Source organism: Ahaetulla prasina, chromosome 2, assembly GCF_028640845.1.
Source record: "Ahaetulla prasina isolate Xishuangbanna chromosome 2, ASM2864084v1, whole genome shotgun sequence".
Classification (NCBI taxonomy): domain Eukaryota; kingdom Metazoa; phylum Chordata; class Lepidosauria; order Squamata; family Colubridae; genus Ahaetulla; species Ahaetulla prasina.
Window position 1 is genome coordinate 174,287,267 of NC_080540.1, and position 17,141 is coordinate 174,304,407.

Sequence of the window (17,141 nt, forward strand, 5' to 3'; positions counted from 1 at the left end):
GAATGGGGAGGGATGGGGTGTATGTGAGCATCCTCAGAGGACAGGCTGTTTCAAGGTTGGGGCTTCGGTGGAGCAGTCAGTGTGGGGCAGAAAAAGGATGCTATCTTGGCACTGTCAGTAAGGATCAAGATGCTAGTCTGGGAGGAAGTCTTCAGATAAGCCAGCCATGCAGGGAAATACTGAGTAGGGGGGAAAGGATAAGGTGGTACATGGCAGAAGTGTGGGCGATTCCAGGGATGGCCTGTAGGGAGCACTGTGCATTTGGGAAAGAAGCTGCGGGCAGGTAGAGTGGATGGGTAGAAGATGCCAGCTAGGGCGTGGAGGTGTGTCTAGTTCTCCTGGTGTCCAAGGCTCTGCAAGAGAGAATGCGATCTGAGAGGCATCTAATCCAGGCTTCTGAACCACAATGCTAAAAGGGGAAGAAAGGTCTTGTTTTCAGGGTCTTTTAAGGGAAGTTGCTTTTTTGCAGTCCAAACCGTCCTTTTCTTCTCTTAATAAAGTGTATTGATTGCCATTGGTTCTTTATCTCTGTGTTGGTTTGGGTTTTGTTGCTTTCCAGACTTCCTTTGAATTCAAGCCCAACGACGATCAATGAGCAGTTTTTAATTGGGAGAATGAATTTGTGCAGAATGGGCATGGCTGGAAAGGGATGTCTGTATTTTGCTTGGCAGGGCATGTATTGGTCTCCCACTTGGATATCATGCAGGGGTGAAATCCAGCCGGTTCTGACCGGTTCTGGAGAACCGGTAGCGGAAATTTTGCGTAGTTCGGAGAACCGGCAAATACCACCTCTGGCTGGCCCCAAAATGGGGGGGGGGAATGGAGATTTTGCAATATCCTTCCCCCAGGAGTGGGGAGGGAATGGGGATTTTGCAGTATCCTCCCCTGCCACGCCGACCACACCACGCCCACCAAGCCACTCCCATAGAACTGGTAGTAAAAAAAAATTGAATTTCACCACTGATATCATGCCTGTTCTTCCCCTGGTTGCCTTTTCCAGCTCCCTCTCATCTGATTTCCGCCTTTCTTCCAGGATTTGGAGGTCCTTTCCCAGGAGATCGTCCGTCTTAGCAAAGAGTGTGTCCCATCCCCTGATACTGAACCTGGCCTGGATGATGCTGTCTGAGCTCCGTTCCACCTGTGATGCCGTCCTCCGTGCTTGGCCCTTGGCTGCGCTGCTGGTGTGTGTGGGGTGGGGTGGGGAGGGGTAGAGATATTGGAACTTTCTGCCTCCTCTCTCTCTGGTCGGACCATTTCTTTCAACTGTATCGGAGGCGGCAGGCATTTAACCCCGCTACTCTTTCCCTCTTAGCGGAGCACGAACAGCAGTTTCTCCCTTCATCACTGTTCTACTCAGGCCTTCCCCAAAAAAGATTGATTTCTTTCGAATCATGCACCTACTGATTACGCTGCCTGCCTCTTCGTGGACCTGCCTTTGCTGCCCCGTAGGAAGCCCTGGCAGCAGTAGCCTCTCTGCAGTTGGCACTTTTTAAAAAGTTGCATGGCCGATTGCAGCTTTGTTTCTGAGGTTGCCAGTTTTGAAACTGCCTCCCTCCTTCCAAGGTTGTCATCCCTGATCCTGAGGAGTTTCCCCATGGAGGAGGAAGAGGAGGAGGAGGAGGGCGAGGAGGAGGTGTTCCTGCCATAATAAAGCTCCATAATCCATTCTCAACGTATAGCAGTCCTGGGAGTAAAGTTCAGTTTCCTTAAAAGCCTTTTTCCCTGCATTCTACTCCGCAAGCTGCATTTGTGATTCTGTAGCTTCTTCTGAGTCATAGTCATACCACCTTCCTCATTTTGCATGTCTGGTCAGTTCTGAAACTCCCTGTTTCAGTTATATATATAACCCAAGTGATACAACCCAAAAGCACTTCTACAGGGTTGCTGCTGTGCCCCTTTTTCCAGTGATAGAGGTGGAGCAAAGGCAGTGTGTTTATTTAACACACCAATGACTTGTACAAGGCTGTAATTGTTGAGAAACTGATAATGGAAAGAACGGTGGGTTGGGTTTTTTGGGGGGGGAGGGGAGTGGCTTTTACTCTGCGTGAACTTTGTTTTGAAATGGGCTTAAAGATCTGAATTGATGGGTACTATTCTAGTAGACATAAACTGGAGAGGTCTCTCTCCCCAGGCCGTGTTCCATATTCCCAGCCTTTTTCTAAGTCCAGCAAAGGGTAGCCCTGGGTCTGATTTCAAACCAGTTCAGAGCTCTGGCAGGTGTGATGCTGCTCCTTGTTTAATGGGAAGATCAGGATGGGAAGAAGAAAGAGGTACCGTATATACTCGAGTATAAGCCGAGTTTTTCAGCACGTTTTTTGTGCTGAAAAACGTCCCCTCGGCTTATACTCGGGTCTATACGGCTTATACTCGAGTTGTTTTTTTTTTTAAGCCCCTCGGCTTATACTCGAGTATATACGGCTTATACTCGAGTTTTTTTTTCTTTTTTTCTTTTTTTCACATTTTACCGGACGGCGCGGGGAAGCCCTGCCGGTGCAGTGAGAGGGCGGGGCGGGGGAGCCGCCAGCCTTCTCAGCTGAGGGAGGGAGGGTTTCCCCAACCGGTAGGTGCCTCATTTCCCACCCTCGGCTTATACTCGAGTCCCCAGTTTACCCCAGTTTTTGGGGTAAAATTGGGGACCTCGGCTTATACTCGGATCGGCTTATATTCGAGTATATACGGTATTCAGTGGGGAGAGAGAGAATGGAGCTCCCACCCATTTGGGGCTCTGACTTGACCTCAGCCTGGCCCTAGGCTTCCATTATGACCCACCAAAGACTCTGCCTAATAGAGACATGCTGATTTACCTCAGTGGGTAAAAGACTGCCCATCTCCTCCTCTAGGTCTAGATTCAGCCGTACAGTCTCTGCCACCCCCTGCTCATTGTAGCTGTTAGCTCTGCCCTAGTCCCCTATGGGTCTATGGGAAAAGAGAGGGCTGGTGATATTTGGGGCTCAGAAAGTGAATCTCTCTGCTTGCTGGTAGAGCATTTCAGAGAAGATTGGGGTCCTGCTTGTTCTGCTCTTTGGCCGGTCCTTGGACATATTACTCAGTGCTAATCCAGCATTTTGGAGGGTGAGAGGCGAGCTTAGGAAATAACATTGGGCCTTTCTTTATTGGAATTGGCAAAAAAGACTTTCCTGTGCAGTTTCTCATCCCTGGGTGTTCCATACAAAGGAAGCTTTGATGGTACTAAGGGGGACAGCTGGTGGGGAGGTGAATCCCTCCTTCCTGTGGCCGCAGTAAACGACATGGATTCATTTTCTCAGCATTTATTTAAGAAGAAACTTCGCTTCTGTCAGACTTCATTGCAATAAGCAAATCAATCCAAATATCCAAAGAAATATTTTGCCCAGAATTCTCCCCTTAGGTTCTTGGGCCTTTAATTGGGGGGAAGCATTCTGTGAGCTTCCTGCTGTTGTTAACTACAGCTCCCAGCATCCCTCACCATTAGACATGCTGGCCGGGGCTCCTGAACGTTTACTGGATTTACACACTCAGACACTCTGCTATAAGGAAACATTAGTTTATTTCACCTCAACATTTTTCAAATTCACCTTTTTCATATTTATTCAAACGCTGGGGGATGAGAGGTGCAAGGCTTAAAGGAACCCATAATTGTTTCCTTATCAGCAAGATCTTGAATCTGAAACCGAAGACCAGGGGTATGAATCAAAAGCCTCTGCCTGTATGGATGATTTTGCCCAAGCCCATCCTTACACTGTTAAGTTTTAGAAAAAAACATTTTGCTTTCAGTGAGCTTTCTCTTCCACTTACCAGATTACAAATGAACGACTCAAGAAAGTAGCAATTTAGAGAGAAGGTTGCACAAAGCTATACAGTATATCCTTGACTGGAGATTTTATTTTTTTGAAATTATAGCAATTATTCTCAATGTTTCTGGGCTATAGAATCTTGGACTGGTGAAAAAAAGAGCCATTTTCTGAATGAACTAAAATATATATTCTCCTACCTGCCTATGTACTCAAAACCCAAGTGCAACTTTTTCTTAAAAGTACAGGCAGTCCTCTGTTAACTATTCTATTTAACAACTGTTTAAAGCTACAATGGTCCTAGAAAAGTAACTTTATGACATAGAAACGACACTTGAAAAGTAACTTTTATGACTGGTCCTCAAACTTATGACAGAGTGACTTACAAGTGTTGCAGCATCCCCACTGTCATATGATCACAATTTTGCTGCTTTGCAACCGATGTGCATTTATGATTGTTGCAGCACTCTATTGTCACATGATAGCCATTTTGATACATATGCGCACACACATGTATACATATATATAAATTTAAACAATTATAAGCTAATACTAAAAGAAAGTGAAAGAGAAAAAAACTAAAGAAAAATTAAAAATGCAAAAAGAAAAAGTTAACAGAAAAATAGAAAAGAAAGAAAAAAGATATAAGAGTGGCTTCTAATCTTCTTTATAGCAATATAAGGACAATTATAAATTGACCTCTCCCTAAAGTTGAATCACGGGTCTTATATCTAATCATAAAACTATAAATTTTAAGTTTATTTTTCTTTTTTATACAAAAAGTCCTTGAGGGGTTTCAGTTCACTAATAAATGTAGATATTGTCTTTTCTGTAATCACACAATTCAGTTTGGCCATTTCAACAAATTATATCATTTTCATCTACCATTCCTCTGTCATAGGCCTTGCCAATTATTTAAATTTTTGTAACACAATAATCTTGCTGCAGTTATCATACATAAAAACAATGTTCCATGACTTTTTTCCAACTGCTTATCCTTCAGTCCCAAGAGGAAAAGTTCTGATTTCAGCTGAATGCTAACCTTTGAAATCTTCTGAATCACTGTATTTGAACCCAACATTTTCTAGCTTTTTTGCACATCTACCAAACAAGGTAAGGTGACCCTCCTTACATTCCCATTTCCAACGTAAATTTGAAATACCTTTACACATTCTGACAAACGACGTCAGTGGAGAAGGTAGTGGTGAAATCGCAAGTCATGTGATGTCTCACTTAACAACCATGTCGCTGACCGGAGTTGCCAATCCCAATTAGCACGGTCATTAAATTAACCTGTATATTTCAGGCTCTTTTCAGCCATAAATGTTGGTTTTCAGAGGATGAAATTGAGAAGCCTGAATTTCTCTGAGAAGTGTTTCCTCCTCTTTTTTTCCCTATTGCTTACAACGCCCCCGAGTATCTAAATAAAACTGGGTCTTTGATCTGGGGGAACAACAACAATGAAATATTTATCCATGCATCAGGAACTCAGTGACATTCCAATGAGTGGGTGTTGCCAGCTGCGGTGAAGATGCAAATTGTAGTCATCAGTCCTGGTTGCATGCTTCCCGCCCCCCTCCCCCCCTCTGCTAATAGCCCTCTCCCCATGTAACTATTGGAGTCTGATTAAAATAGAGATCAGTATATAAATAGTCTCTCCCTAACATTCTCTGTTGTTATGCTCTTTTTTAAAAAAACGAAGATTCTATAATAGCAAAAAAGCCCACCCCAACTTGGGTTAAAGGAGGCTATACAGGTGGAGATGAATCAATTCTCCACGATTCTCACACTGAATTCTGTTGAGACAGAAAAAGAGTTGCTGCTCACTTCTAGGAGAAACGAAATACGGTATCCTTGGAGCAAAATTGCAAATGGATAGTATATGACACTGATAGTAACTGTGGCCTTAGAACTGTGTAATTGGTAATGGCATTGCTGGCTGCTTGGCAGAAGCATTTTTCATCGTCCTGCTCGTCCTTCCTTATATCTTCTCTGTCCTGAATTCACTGAGTGGTTTCCACTAAGCTCTCTGACAACCTACCCCTTTCCCCACTTTTGTCTATAATAATGGGGATGATAATGCCTACTCATCAGGAAGGTTGTATGGATCTCAGTGGCAGGTTTTTTGTGGAATACAAGACTTGGAATGTCAAAATGTGTTACTTAATACTTTCTATAATCTTGACTCTGTCCAAAAAAGCTCTATGAGTGAAGGAAGTAGCTGATGCTTGCTGGAATATATAAGCAGCGCCATCCACGGAAACGAGAAGCACCATCAGTTCTTGTTCTCTACACTAATGAATCCAAAAATGCAATGATGTCCTACTTCGTCGGACACAATTTTCACCCAGCTCTTACTCTGCACAGTAAATGAGGAAGAAGACGGGAGAAAGGTGCAGCAGTAGATGGATAAAAGGACTTGGGCTCTGCACAGGGAGACATAAAACTAGGGCAGGTGCTTGGTAAACACTGACGAGTCTTAATTTACAAAAACTGATTGCCCATTTTGATATAACCACAGATTTCAGCAGTCTAGTGGGAAATTGCATACTGTATTTAAATTCTCTCTTTTTTTTTAAAGCCCAGTGGTAAACTAAAGTTAAAATAGCAACCGCCCACACCACCCACTTGTCGTAGTGAGCATTAGTAAACATGTAAACAGTATGATCCAATCTTAATATTTCAGGTGGGTTGTTACTTTTATAGCAAATTCACACACCAATCAGGCTGAACACAAACGTCCCTGCTGATTCCTGCTCTCATCCACCACCAGTGCCTTTTATCGGGACTTTGATCTGCAGTTTAGTTTAGTGCCATGAAAGCCCTCATCTGATAATTTGGCCAGAGGAGACAGTAAAAGTTGGCACTGCTATTCATCTCAAATGCTTTGGTATTTTTTCTCAGCCTTCCTGCATTTTTAACAGAATAGCAATAGCACTTAGATTTATATACCACTTCACAGTGTTTTACAGCCCTCTCTAGGCGGTTGATAGAATCAGCATATTGCCCCCCAAACAATCTGGATCCTCATTTTACTAACCTCGGAAGGATGGAAGGCTGAGTCAATCTTGAACCAGTCAGGATCGAACTACTGGCAGTGGGCAGAGTTAGCTTGCAATTCGGCATTCTAACCACAGTGCTGCCAGAATAGAAAGTGAAAGAGAAAATAATACTTAATTTCTATGCATTGGGTTGCTGTACAAAAGGTATCCCCTAAAGAAGAAACACCGTATATATCAAGTTCCCACCACTCGGGGATCCAAGGAAGCTTTTCCTGACGCAGGCACAACTTAATAGTAGCTCCATCTTTTGAAGGTTCCCTTCCATATATTGTATTGGAAGGAAGGGAGATGTGCCAGATGTGACTTGAACTTGAGCTTTACAGAGGATTTGTAGCCCCCAGAGCTGGTTAATTACATAATTAATGACAAAGAAAAGATTGCACATTTATATTTTTACTCTTCATTGTTAGCTGTGTTTTACTCAGTCCAAGTTTCTGGGTTCCACAATACAGGAAACCATAACTTAAACACGGGGCAGGATTTGTACAACCCTCTAGGCAAAAATGATACTGGCAAGTTTGTGATTTAGCGTGTTGTGCAAACCCTACCATTTTTCTGCTCCCAAGCCTGCTTAAGTGCCTGTAAAGGTAGTCACCAGGCCTGCCTTTCCTTGCTTGCAGATAATCTCTACTAGAACATTTGTCAACCTGTCAAGTGAGGATGAGAAAACTGACTTGTGTGCTTCAAGAGAAAACCTCTGAGCTGGACCATGGAGGGAGAGAGAAAAAATTCACATACTTGAGCCTGGGGTCTGGAACTGCCACAGGGATAAAGTGGGATGGTACAATTCTGTTGAAACAAAGGTGTGGGGGGTGCATACAAAAACATACTAGGTGTTGGTGATCCAGCTGTGGGGGAAAAATGGCTGGATCAGGGTCAACCAAAAACTTCCAGTGAAAATAACAATTGGGGTCCAAGTTTCCTGGCCCTTCTCTGCTTGCTCCAGCACACTGCTTGGCAGGCGGGGTAGTTAGCTTTGTGATACCCTGTTTGACACCCAATGTTTTGCTGGTTATATCAAAGCTTTCAGAGCAGCTTGCAGTGCTGATCTTAGCCAGTAACTGCAACAGGGGTTTTATGCTGTGAAACAAGCTTAGACTGCATAGATCAATTTGCAGCACCATAATTGGCCAGCCTTCAGTTCTTGTTATTTACGTCTTTCTGCTGGCAATTCTGCCTAAAAGAAGTCATGTCACACACTTCTTTCCCCCCTAAGACTACAGGTGGCCTCCCAAGGTTGCTTTGCAGTTCCTAAAGCCGCTTCTAACCAGGCATCAATGATCAGCAAATGCCCCATTAAGGCAAAAAACAAACCAACCCCAAACCCACCTGCAAAGTGAGATGCAGAGATGCAGACCTTGAAGTCCTAAATCTGTATGTAGCCTTGAAGTATGGATTGCAGAGACTCCCAATGTATGGGTTTTTTTTTCTTAATTGCAGTTAAGAAATAATTTCCCCCCCTGAATCCATACAGTTCTTTTTGGAGAGCTGCTCATCACATGCTACTCAAAATCCAAGTGCAATCTCAGCCTACCATCTTTGGGTATCCCTGCTGTATTGTAAGCTCTAAAACAGGGGTCTCCAACCTTGACAACTTTAAGCTTGGTGGACTTCAACTCCGAGAATTCCCCAGAGTTGAAGTCCTCCAGGCTTAAAGTTGCCAAGGTTGGAGACCCCTGCTCTAAAACAAGCTAGATGTTCTTTTCAAGAAGGATGACATCCCCCCCCAAAAAAAATACCAGGAACTCCCTCAACAAACCCAGCACTGAATGATCCCCTTTCTTACCTTTCTTTATCACCCACCCACGGCAGCTCCTGAAGGTTATCCACCCTGGCCTAAGAAAAAATAAAATGCTGATGATATTACAATAGTATATTGTATACTTCATATAACCCATGATTTATTTGAATCAATCACACTTTGCACACAATGTGTCATAAAGCGTGGTTGGCTTTATTCAACAGCTGAGCTACAAACAAGCAAACTCTTTACTTTTGCCTGATGTGCACCTCAGCTCCTGTTTAGTTAAAGATTGTGGGAGTTGAAATCGAACATGACTGGAGGGTACAGTTTTCATATACAAAAATTGTTCTGATAGAATGCATTTAGATTGTCAACTGGTCAGAGACAGACCAAAAAAACAAAACCAAACTGGTGCTTTGACCTGCTCTTGTGACCTTAGCAGTTTGATTTGCACGAATTAACAGCTGACACTTTTCCAGATCTGGAAGTCGCAACTAACTGCTAAAGCCAAGCTAAGGAATCTGCTGAAAACGAAGCAACCTTCTGCTAACTTGCACGCACTCTTAGTACATATATTTCTAGGGAAAATACCCAGTTGGGTCCAATAGTCAGAGAATTAGGATTAATGACTGATGTCTTCAAAGCATTGCTATGTGGCTGGTAAGAAAATGAGCACCTAAACAGATGCACATTTTGTGTGTGCAAGCATTCAAAGGCGCCTCTATACTGATCTGATTCTTGCTAGTATGATCATACATGGCCCAATGTAAAACGAGAAGCCAAACCTAAGTCTTGGTTCATGTTATACCATAGACCAGCTAACCCTCGTGGCAGAGTTCAGGTTTTTTTTTGGGGGGGACGGGGGTGCTTATATGCTGCTGCACTCCAGAGAGCCTCTTACTCCAGTCTGACTCGTCTGATGAAGACAGATCCCCTTGTAGACTTGCAACGCATTGGACTGTGTAAGTTTGAACAAGTGGTAGTTGAAGCATTTTGGGAGTCTCATTCTTTCTGCTGATGTTGGCTCCCAAGTTCTACCCTAACTGTAAATCAAAATTAACAGAGCAAATAATATTCTTATAATGTTTCCTCACCGTAAGGTTCATTCAGTGGATGGACACCTGTCTCCATCTCTTTCTTTGGCTTGTTGCACAAGGCCGATCTTAAAATACAGTGGGACCATGCCATATACTCAGGGCTGTTATAGGACAAGGATTCCATAAAAGATTCTCCATTTAAAGCCCATTAGCCAACTGGGGATTTGAGATTTAATTTCTGAAAAGGATTCCTTTCCACTGGTAGTTGGGCCTAATCTTCATTTTCAATGTTTAATTTTATTGTTGAGCTGCATTTGTTCAGAGATAAGAAAGGCAATCTGCATATGATTGTTATCACTCTTACTCATATGCTCCAGAGTTTATCACTGAATGAAGATTGAACTCATCACTTTTATGGAAGCTAAATCCATATAAGCCAGAGGGGAAAGTGGTGACTTTCTACATTCCTAGTTTTCACAGCTTTGGAATGTATGATATGATGGTGGTTGGAGTTGCCCCTGCCTCCTTTTATTTCCCTTCCCCTCTTCCTTATTAGTGCAGATTCTCTTCCATCTTTAGCAGCAGCTGTTGTGGCTTTTTTGGGGGCATCAAGATAAAGAGGTGACAAAGAAGCTTCAATTATATGATGTATTACCAAACAAATTCACACAATGAGGAATGGATGAAAGCAGACTGGGGACTCAGTGCTAGGCATTGTTGACATATTTCATTTACAAATAACAAAAATGATTTTAAAGTTCCCTCATCAAATACTAATTACAGTTTAGCTTCCTGTCTCCCTCAACAAGGAAGGGACCTTGAGGCATTAGCAATTATTTTAAATCAATGTTATACTTCTTTGAACAGGAATAAAATTGAAATTCTTAGAAAACAGGGACAGAATCATCTGAATTGAGTTTCTATGCAATACTAGCATGTTTCAATTGGGCTAATTGGAGAATTTTTCTTGACTCTCCAATCCTAGCCTCACCTCACCCCTCCCCTTCAATTGCATTTTAAAATATTTGTAATAGGAAACAAATCCCTGATTGGGAAACTCTTTGAACTGGGTCTAGAGAGGAAATATTCAAACCACGAATGTCCTTTGGCCAAGGAATTATTTGATAAAAATCAGAGGAATTCCAGTTTTTAGAACAAGAATAAATTTTCTTTGGGCTTTCTCTCAAAGCAGGGTAGCCCTGATTAGTAGTTTAAATGAGACATTGTATTTTCTCGGCCTTCTTCACCCTACTTGCCATTTATCCAGTGGTGGGATTCAGCCAGTTCGCACTACTTCGGGAGAATCGGTTGTTAACTTTCTGAGCAGTTTGGTGAACTGGTTGTTGGAAGAAATCATTAGGACAGAGAACCGGTTGTTAAATTATTTGAATCCTACCACTGCATTTATCAATGTTTCAAAACAGGCCAGGATGAAATCAATAACTATAATCATAGTAATGTCTAATTCAATTTTCTGGGGGAAAAACTTATGGTGAGAAGAGGCTTTTCAACAACAAAAGAACAGCAATTGAAGGTGGTTGAAAAAGGATTGCAGAGAAACCCACTAATGATCGTTATTTTATGACTGCATCTGCTCTAACGTGGCACTCTCTGGAGTTTTAGGACTACAAATCCCAGTGTTTCCAACCAGGATCTGTACAATCTCAAGGGTCAGATGCAACCTGCATCTGCATGCCTACTCTGGGAAAACAACAGTAGCAGGACAGTGCCATCCTCAGAAAATCACCCTTAAAGGAGAGACAGAAGGACTGTATTAGTACAAAATCATGGATCATGAACTAGCCCCACCCCCAGGAATGCGGTGTGAACCCAAACTCCTTAACTGAATTATTAAGTGACTAAAAATTGCACAACACACTAGGCTAAAATGCGGTTGGCTAGTTTGTGGTTCAGCTTATCATGCAGATCCTGTTCTTAAATGAAGACCCTTTGCCCACTGGGCTGATTTGCAGCCATGCTAAGCTATAGTTTAACAATGTTTATTGAATAAACCAGAACAAGCATACTAAGCTCAAAGCAGGCAAATTACTACATGCCAAGGTCTTCTACAGATCAAGTTCTTTGTAAACTTGGCACAAATCCAAGCCAAGCTATTATTTCTCTAAACCAGTTACTGAACCTTTAATAAGGTCTTCACCAATATACTGTAGAACAAGGGTTGTGATTGGTGTTATTTATAGAAAGCTTTACCAACATACCTGAAGAAGCTGTAAAATAGACCGAAATAACAAACAATTCTTTCTCTATGCCATAGCGAAGCTGTATTTACTAATTTCTGGCAGCTGCTAAAGACACAAATCTGCAGTTGTAAAAAGGGAATACTTTTAAGAATGTATAAATGGTAATTGGATGATCCCAGATTTATAGGACTGGCACCATGCACTGAATGTTTAGCTAAAGCAGTGTTTCATGCATCTTTCCCCATCCTTATAGTTTGAAGTTGAGTCATCGTTCTTTTCTCTGGCCAATTCTCATAGATGTTGTATATCAAGGGATTATTAGATATGACCTGTGTGCCAGCAATTCATATTAAAAGAAACCAAACCTTTGATTTAATAAAAGGATGTTTTGATCTGTTTTGACAAGCTTGCTACCAAAGAATTTCTAAATGTGAGATGACAGCCATACTTATTTGCAGTGTTCTCTTCAATGAATCCTTCCGCTAAGAAAACTGCCTACCTAAACTCTTATCACTCATTTCTATTGAAATAATGTTCCTGTAGTGTCTAAGAGCAGGAACAATAAGGATTACTCACTCTGACCAGCAGCAGTCACCCTGCAGGTTCTTTCCCTATATTGCTCCTAAAAATTATTTTAAATGTAGATTCCACAAATTTAATACTGGGTCTTCTAAATGATTGGCCACGCACTTACTGCTATTCCACATGTAAGCCTGGACTGTATCATTGGATTAGATCCTTTCTATTCCCACCTAGTTTGGTATGTGTTCCATTATTTCCACCTCTATGAAGGAGAAGGATTTGGGGTGGAAACGAGACTTCTTCCTGTGCCAGTTGTTTTGATGGCTGCATTCCCAAGAACTGACATATCAAAGTCACTATAATCAGCCTGTCATTGAGCTGCTTCTGAAGGATCAAAGAATGGAAGTTGTCCCAGAGTCTGAGCTAACTGAAAGGAGATATGTGGCCTCAGAGATGTGCGGGGGTGCATGTGTGGAAGCACTTGAGGAATGCATGATGTTCTAAACTAGAAGAGGAATATATGTGCAGTTATGTTAAATCTCTCAAGTCAGGGTTAGAGGACTCAGCCAAAGTTATTGATTTTTTTATACTTTTCTGAACAAAGTTAAGATAAAAAATTGACCAGGCTAGTATCTGACACAGCTATGTGACTGAAATTATCTTGGTTGCCACTGTGGAGAATCTATTCTATACCGAAAGATAAATGAGGCTAATGCAAACCAATGATTCTCCTTAATCTTTCAACAGCTTTTGACACAGTTGAACAAAATATCCCCCTGAGGGTCTCTGCCAGGAAAAGCTGTAAGAGGCACAATTTCCCAATAATGTTGGTCTTCTCTGAAGAGCAAATCCCAGAGGAGCTGCTGGTAGTTTACTATTCTCCCCTGGGCCCTCTGACACAGGATTCCAGCTCCTCTCTGTGGTATTTAATACCTACCGGAAATTGCTAGAAAAAGCCATGCCCAGATTTTGGCTGGGATGTCATAAGGATGCTTTACTGTATTAGAGAAGTCAGTTCTAGTCTCAAGACTTCCAAATGCCAATGACATTTCCATTTGGATTACTATCAAACATTATGCTGAGATTTTCCTTAAACAGACAGTCCAGGATCTTCAATCAATTGTAATGGGAGGATAAATCTTCTGTTGTCAAAAGGATCAACTGCTTCATGCGGACAGCGTTGCCATTTCATTGGCAACCAATTTGTTAGTTCAAAGGTCACTTTTTGTCCTTTGAAATCCTAATCAGAGATCGACAAGTGCAGTTCCCAGAGGCTGCTGAGCGGCACTTCCCAGCACACCTCTATCAGTAGTTGGAGATCAACAAGCTGGACCAAAAGCATATGGTGAATGGTTCAAGACCTGCATCCTGATTTTGTATTCCTCTTCATTTTCTCTTCAGAAGTGCCAATAAACATATGGCTGGTATGGCATAAAATGTATAAACCGGAAGTGGGTGGGTGGGTGGGGGGAAGCAGTGCTTCCCAAGGAAGTTTCTCAGCTTGGCTTTAACTGGAAGTCGGTCCCATAGAGTCATAGGGATGGAAGGGACCTTGGAGGTCTTTTAGTTCAACTCCCTGCCTAAGGCAAGAAACCTTCTTCCATCCCAGAAAAAATGTTGTCCAGTCTTTTCTTGAAAACCTACTGCAATGGACATGCACAATTCCATAATAGGTAAGCTAATAATCCATTGGTAAATTGTTCTCACTGTGAGAAAATTCCTCCTTACTTCCAGATGGGAATCTCCTTCTAACCAGCTTCCACCAGTTGCTTCTTGTTTCCTGGGCCTGGATGCTCGTGACTATTTTATTCCCATAAACGAAGGTGGGATACAAATAAACAAACATGGAATCAGCACTTTTTCATTGTATAAGCTGCTTTGAGTTTGATTTGGGTCCTTGAGTGACTCAGACTGCTAAGACAGTCTGTTATTAACAGCAGCTGCTTGCAATTACTGCAGGTTCAAGTCCCATCAGGTCCAAGGTTGACTCAGCCTTCCATCCTTTATAAGGTAGGTAAAATAAGGACCCAGATTGTTGGGGGCAATAAGTTGACTTTGTATATAATATACAAATGGATTAAGACTGAGTCTTCGGAGAAGGGCGGGATATAAATGCAAATAAAAAAAAAAAGAACATTTTGAGAAGACCATGCTTTGGGAAAAATGAAGAGCCACCAGAGGCCCTTAAAATAAAGGTTATCTTATCTTGAAGGATAAGATAACCTTTATTTTTTATTTTTATTTTTTGGGGGGATAGTTGGGATATAATGGTTGAAATATACATTGTTCTGGTTTAGTTAACAGAAACTGCTAATTTCAGTCTAGATATAGGCAAGGTCATTTGTCTTATTGCATTGTCCAACTTTACCCACCCATTGCTGAGATGAAGTCTGACCTCATTACAATTATTTTGGCACAAATATGATTTCATAATTAATACACCATAAGTCTCAAGTGGAGATACTTATGGGGCGATTTGATTGATCATATGCCATCAAGTCACTGTCAACTCTTAATGAATACATACATTTTCTTCATGACAATCTATTCAGATAATTTATGACAGCCAGGAAAGCATTACAGGCCAAAAAGCACCTCTTTCATGGCCGTTGTAACTTTGAATGGTAGTAAAACCAGTCATTGAGTGAGGACTACCTGTAGAACAATTTGAGCATTTGTGCCTCAAGTAGAACTTTGGGTAAATATGTTTGATCTTCTATTTCTTGGTTTTCCTAGCTGTCCATGGTATTCTAGCACTAGTACTAAGACCTATATACCGCTTCACAGTGTTTTACAGCCCTCTCTAAGCGGTTTACAGAATCAGCATGTTTCCCCCAACCATCTGGGTCCTCATTTTACTGACCGGCTCAAGGCTAATTCAACCTTGAATCAGTTATGATCGAACTGCCGGCAATCAGCAGAATTAGCCTGCAATACTGCATTCTAACCACTGAACCACCATGGCTCATTCTCAGGAATCTTTTCTTTACTTACACCGAAGTTCAAAAGTGTCAGCACTCTTCCTATGCTGTTTCTTCAAGTCCAACTCTCCCTTCCACAGCCACAGGAAACACCACTGCTTGCACATTTATGATCTCTGCAGACACAATGTAGACACAATGTGGTGTTTGAATACCTTTTGCAAAGTCTTCATGGCTGCTATGCTATCAAACAATTAAGCTGCATTTTTACTGAGGTAAAGCACTGACCCGTCAAGTTCAGTAGTACTTAAATAAAATTTCCCAGTTGGGTACCCTTCAAGTTTAGATCACATCACTCCTGTCTGCTGTATCAGATAGCAGTTGTTCAACACATCTGGAAGGCACAAGGCTGGGGAAGGTTGATTTACACTGCTGATAGTGACTCTCCAGACACTTTCCCAGCCCCAGCTGGAGATAGTGGAGACAAGTTAGGATTTTTCCATTTACTTCTGCCTCTTCCACTAAATCTTCCGTAGTATTATCAAATGTACAGGAACCGAATCAGATCCTTCTCTGCATCCCACCATCTTTTGACAGTTTGTGCACGATATACCTTCTTTTTTCAAACTCCATTCTTTAAAACTATATTGTGAGTGGCTGCAAAAAAATGGGCCCCTACATTCAGAAGTGATGTAGTGTTTATGCTTCTGTGTAAGAACGTAAGAAGAGCTCTTCTTGATCAGGCCAAAGTATCGCTCATCTGCCTAACATACATACATTGGTGCTTGATAAGAATTTTCTGTTTGGCCATCCTGATAATAGTTGCAAGTAAGCATCTTTTCCTGGAGTTTCTCTTAATATTTATTTTAAAAGTTATCAAAGGTCTAATCTGTGTCTGTAGTAGAAAACAAAAGGAGTGTGTGTGTGCCAAAGGTATGACTTCTGGCTACAAAAAGAATATCACATTTATAATACAAAATTCTGCCAAATGTATACAAGTTTATACACACAGACACACATTATTGCTGATGCTGTAGTAACATATAAGGAAGAGCTTTCTCTCTCTTTCTGACAGCCATCAAGACTGGCTAATTGCTTAATGGCAGGGTTAGCCTTGAAATAGCATAAATTACCTGCGCATCTCATACCATCTTATATACTCAGTATGGAAAAGCCAAAGTCCAAGTATTCCTTTTCTACAGCCAACATACCACTTTGGTCCTATGCCTGTTGTCTTTAATCCATGTTGGGCAGTCTTGGTTGAGCCAGAAGGTAAACCAGAATACTAGATTTGTGCCTCTCCCATCCTAATGAGATCACCTTCCCCGGCTCAGCCAGTATCCCAAACAAGTCTTTTTTGGGATACTTTTGGTTGCTTGCCTGACTTACAATTGGGAGGGAGAGGTTGGCTTTTAGCCAATGTGATGAACAGCTCTTAGCTAGAGCAGAGCTGGTATTGATCGCTGCTAAGTGCTGGTTGTTCTCTCTGTGCTGATTCAGAGGTTGATTCATGCAGGAGTGTCCAATCAAAAGGCAGTGGGGGGAAGGAGAAGTCTAAAACCGACTACTGGTCCTGGAGTGAGGTAGCCCATTGCCTGTGCTTAGTGGAAGAAGCAAATGAATCTAATATCTCGGTGTAGCATGATGACTTCAATGGCAAACTTGGGGCTCACTAAGAAAGACTGGCCTTTATTTGGATCAGGCACCATCGTCATTGCCTGCCAAGTAGAATGGGCAGTAAGGAGAATTCCATCACTACTTCTCTTTCCCAAAGAAGACGTGCATTTCCATAGCAAATTCCAATTAATACTGAATTCCCATTAGATTGTTCCCAGTTCCCATTAGAGATGAACTTAGTTGTTGAGGTTGGCTTAACCCCATGGT

General features: G+C 41.9%; 1 protein-coding gene across 2 annotated transcripts in view; it reads left to right on the top strand.

Moving 5' to 3' along the window:
* The window catches only part of GRIPAP1 (GRIP1 associated protein 1), an 80,458-nt gene extending 75,711 nt beyond the window's left edge, over nucleotides 1–4,747 (top strand). For both annotated transcript variants that reach the window (XM_058171841.1, XM_058171842.1), the window contains 2 exons: nucleotides 1,034–1,181; nucleotides 1,313–4,747. In XM_058171841.1, the coding sequence (XP_058027824.1) occupies nucleotides 1,034–1,126 (93 nt within the window). In that variant the 3' untranslated portion in view covers nucleotides 1,127–1,181; nucleotides 1,313–4,747. The remainder of the gene's footprint in view (nucleotides 1–1,033; nucleotides 1,182–1,312) is intronic.
* Nucleotides 4,748–17,141: the final 12,394 nt, after the last annotated feature.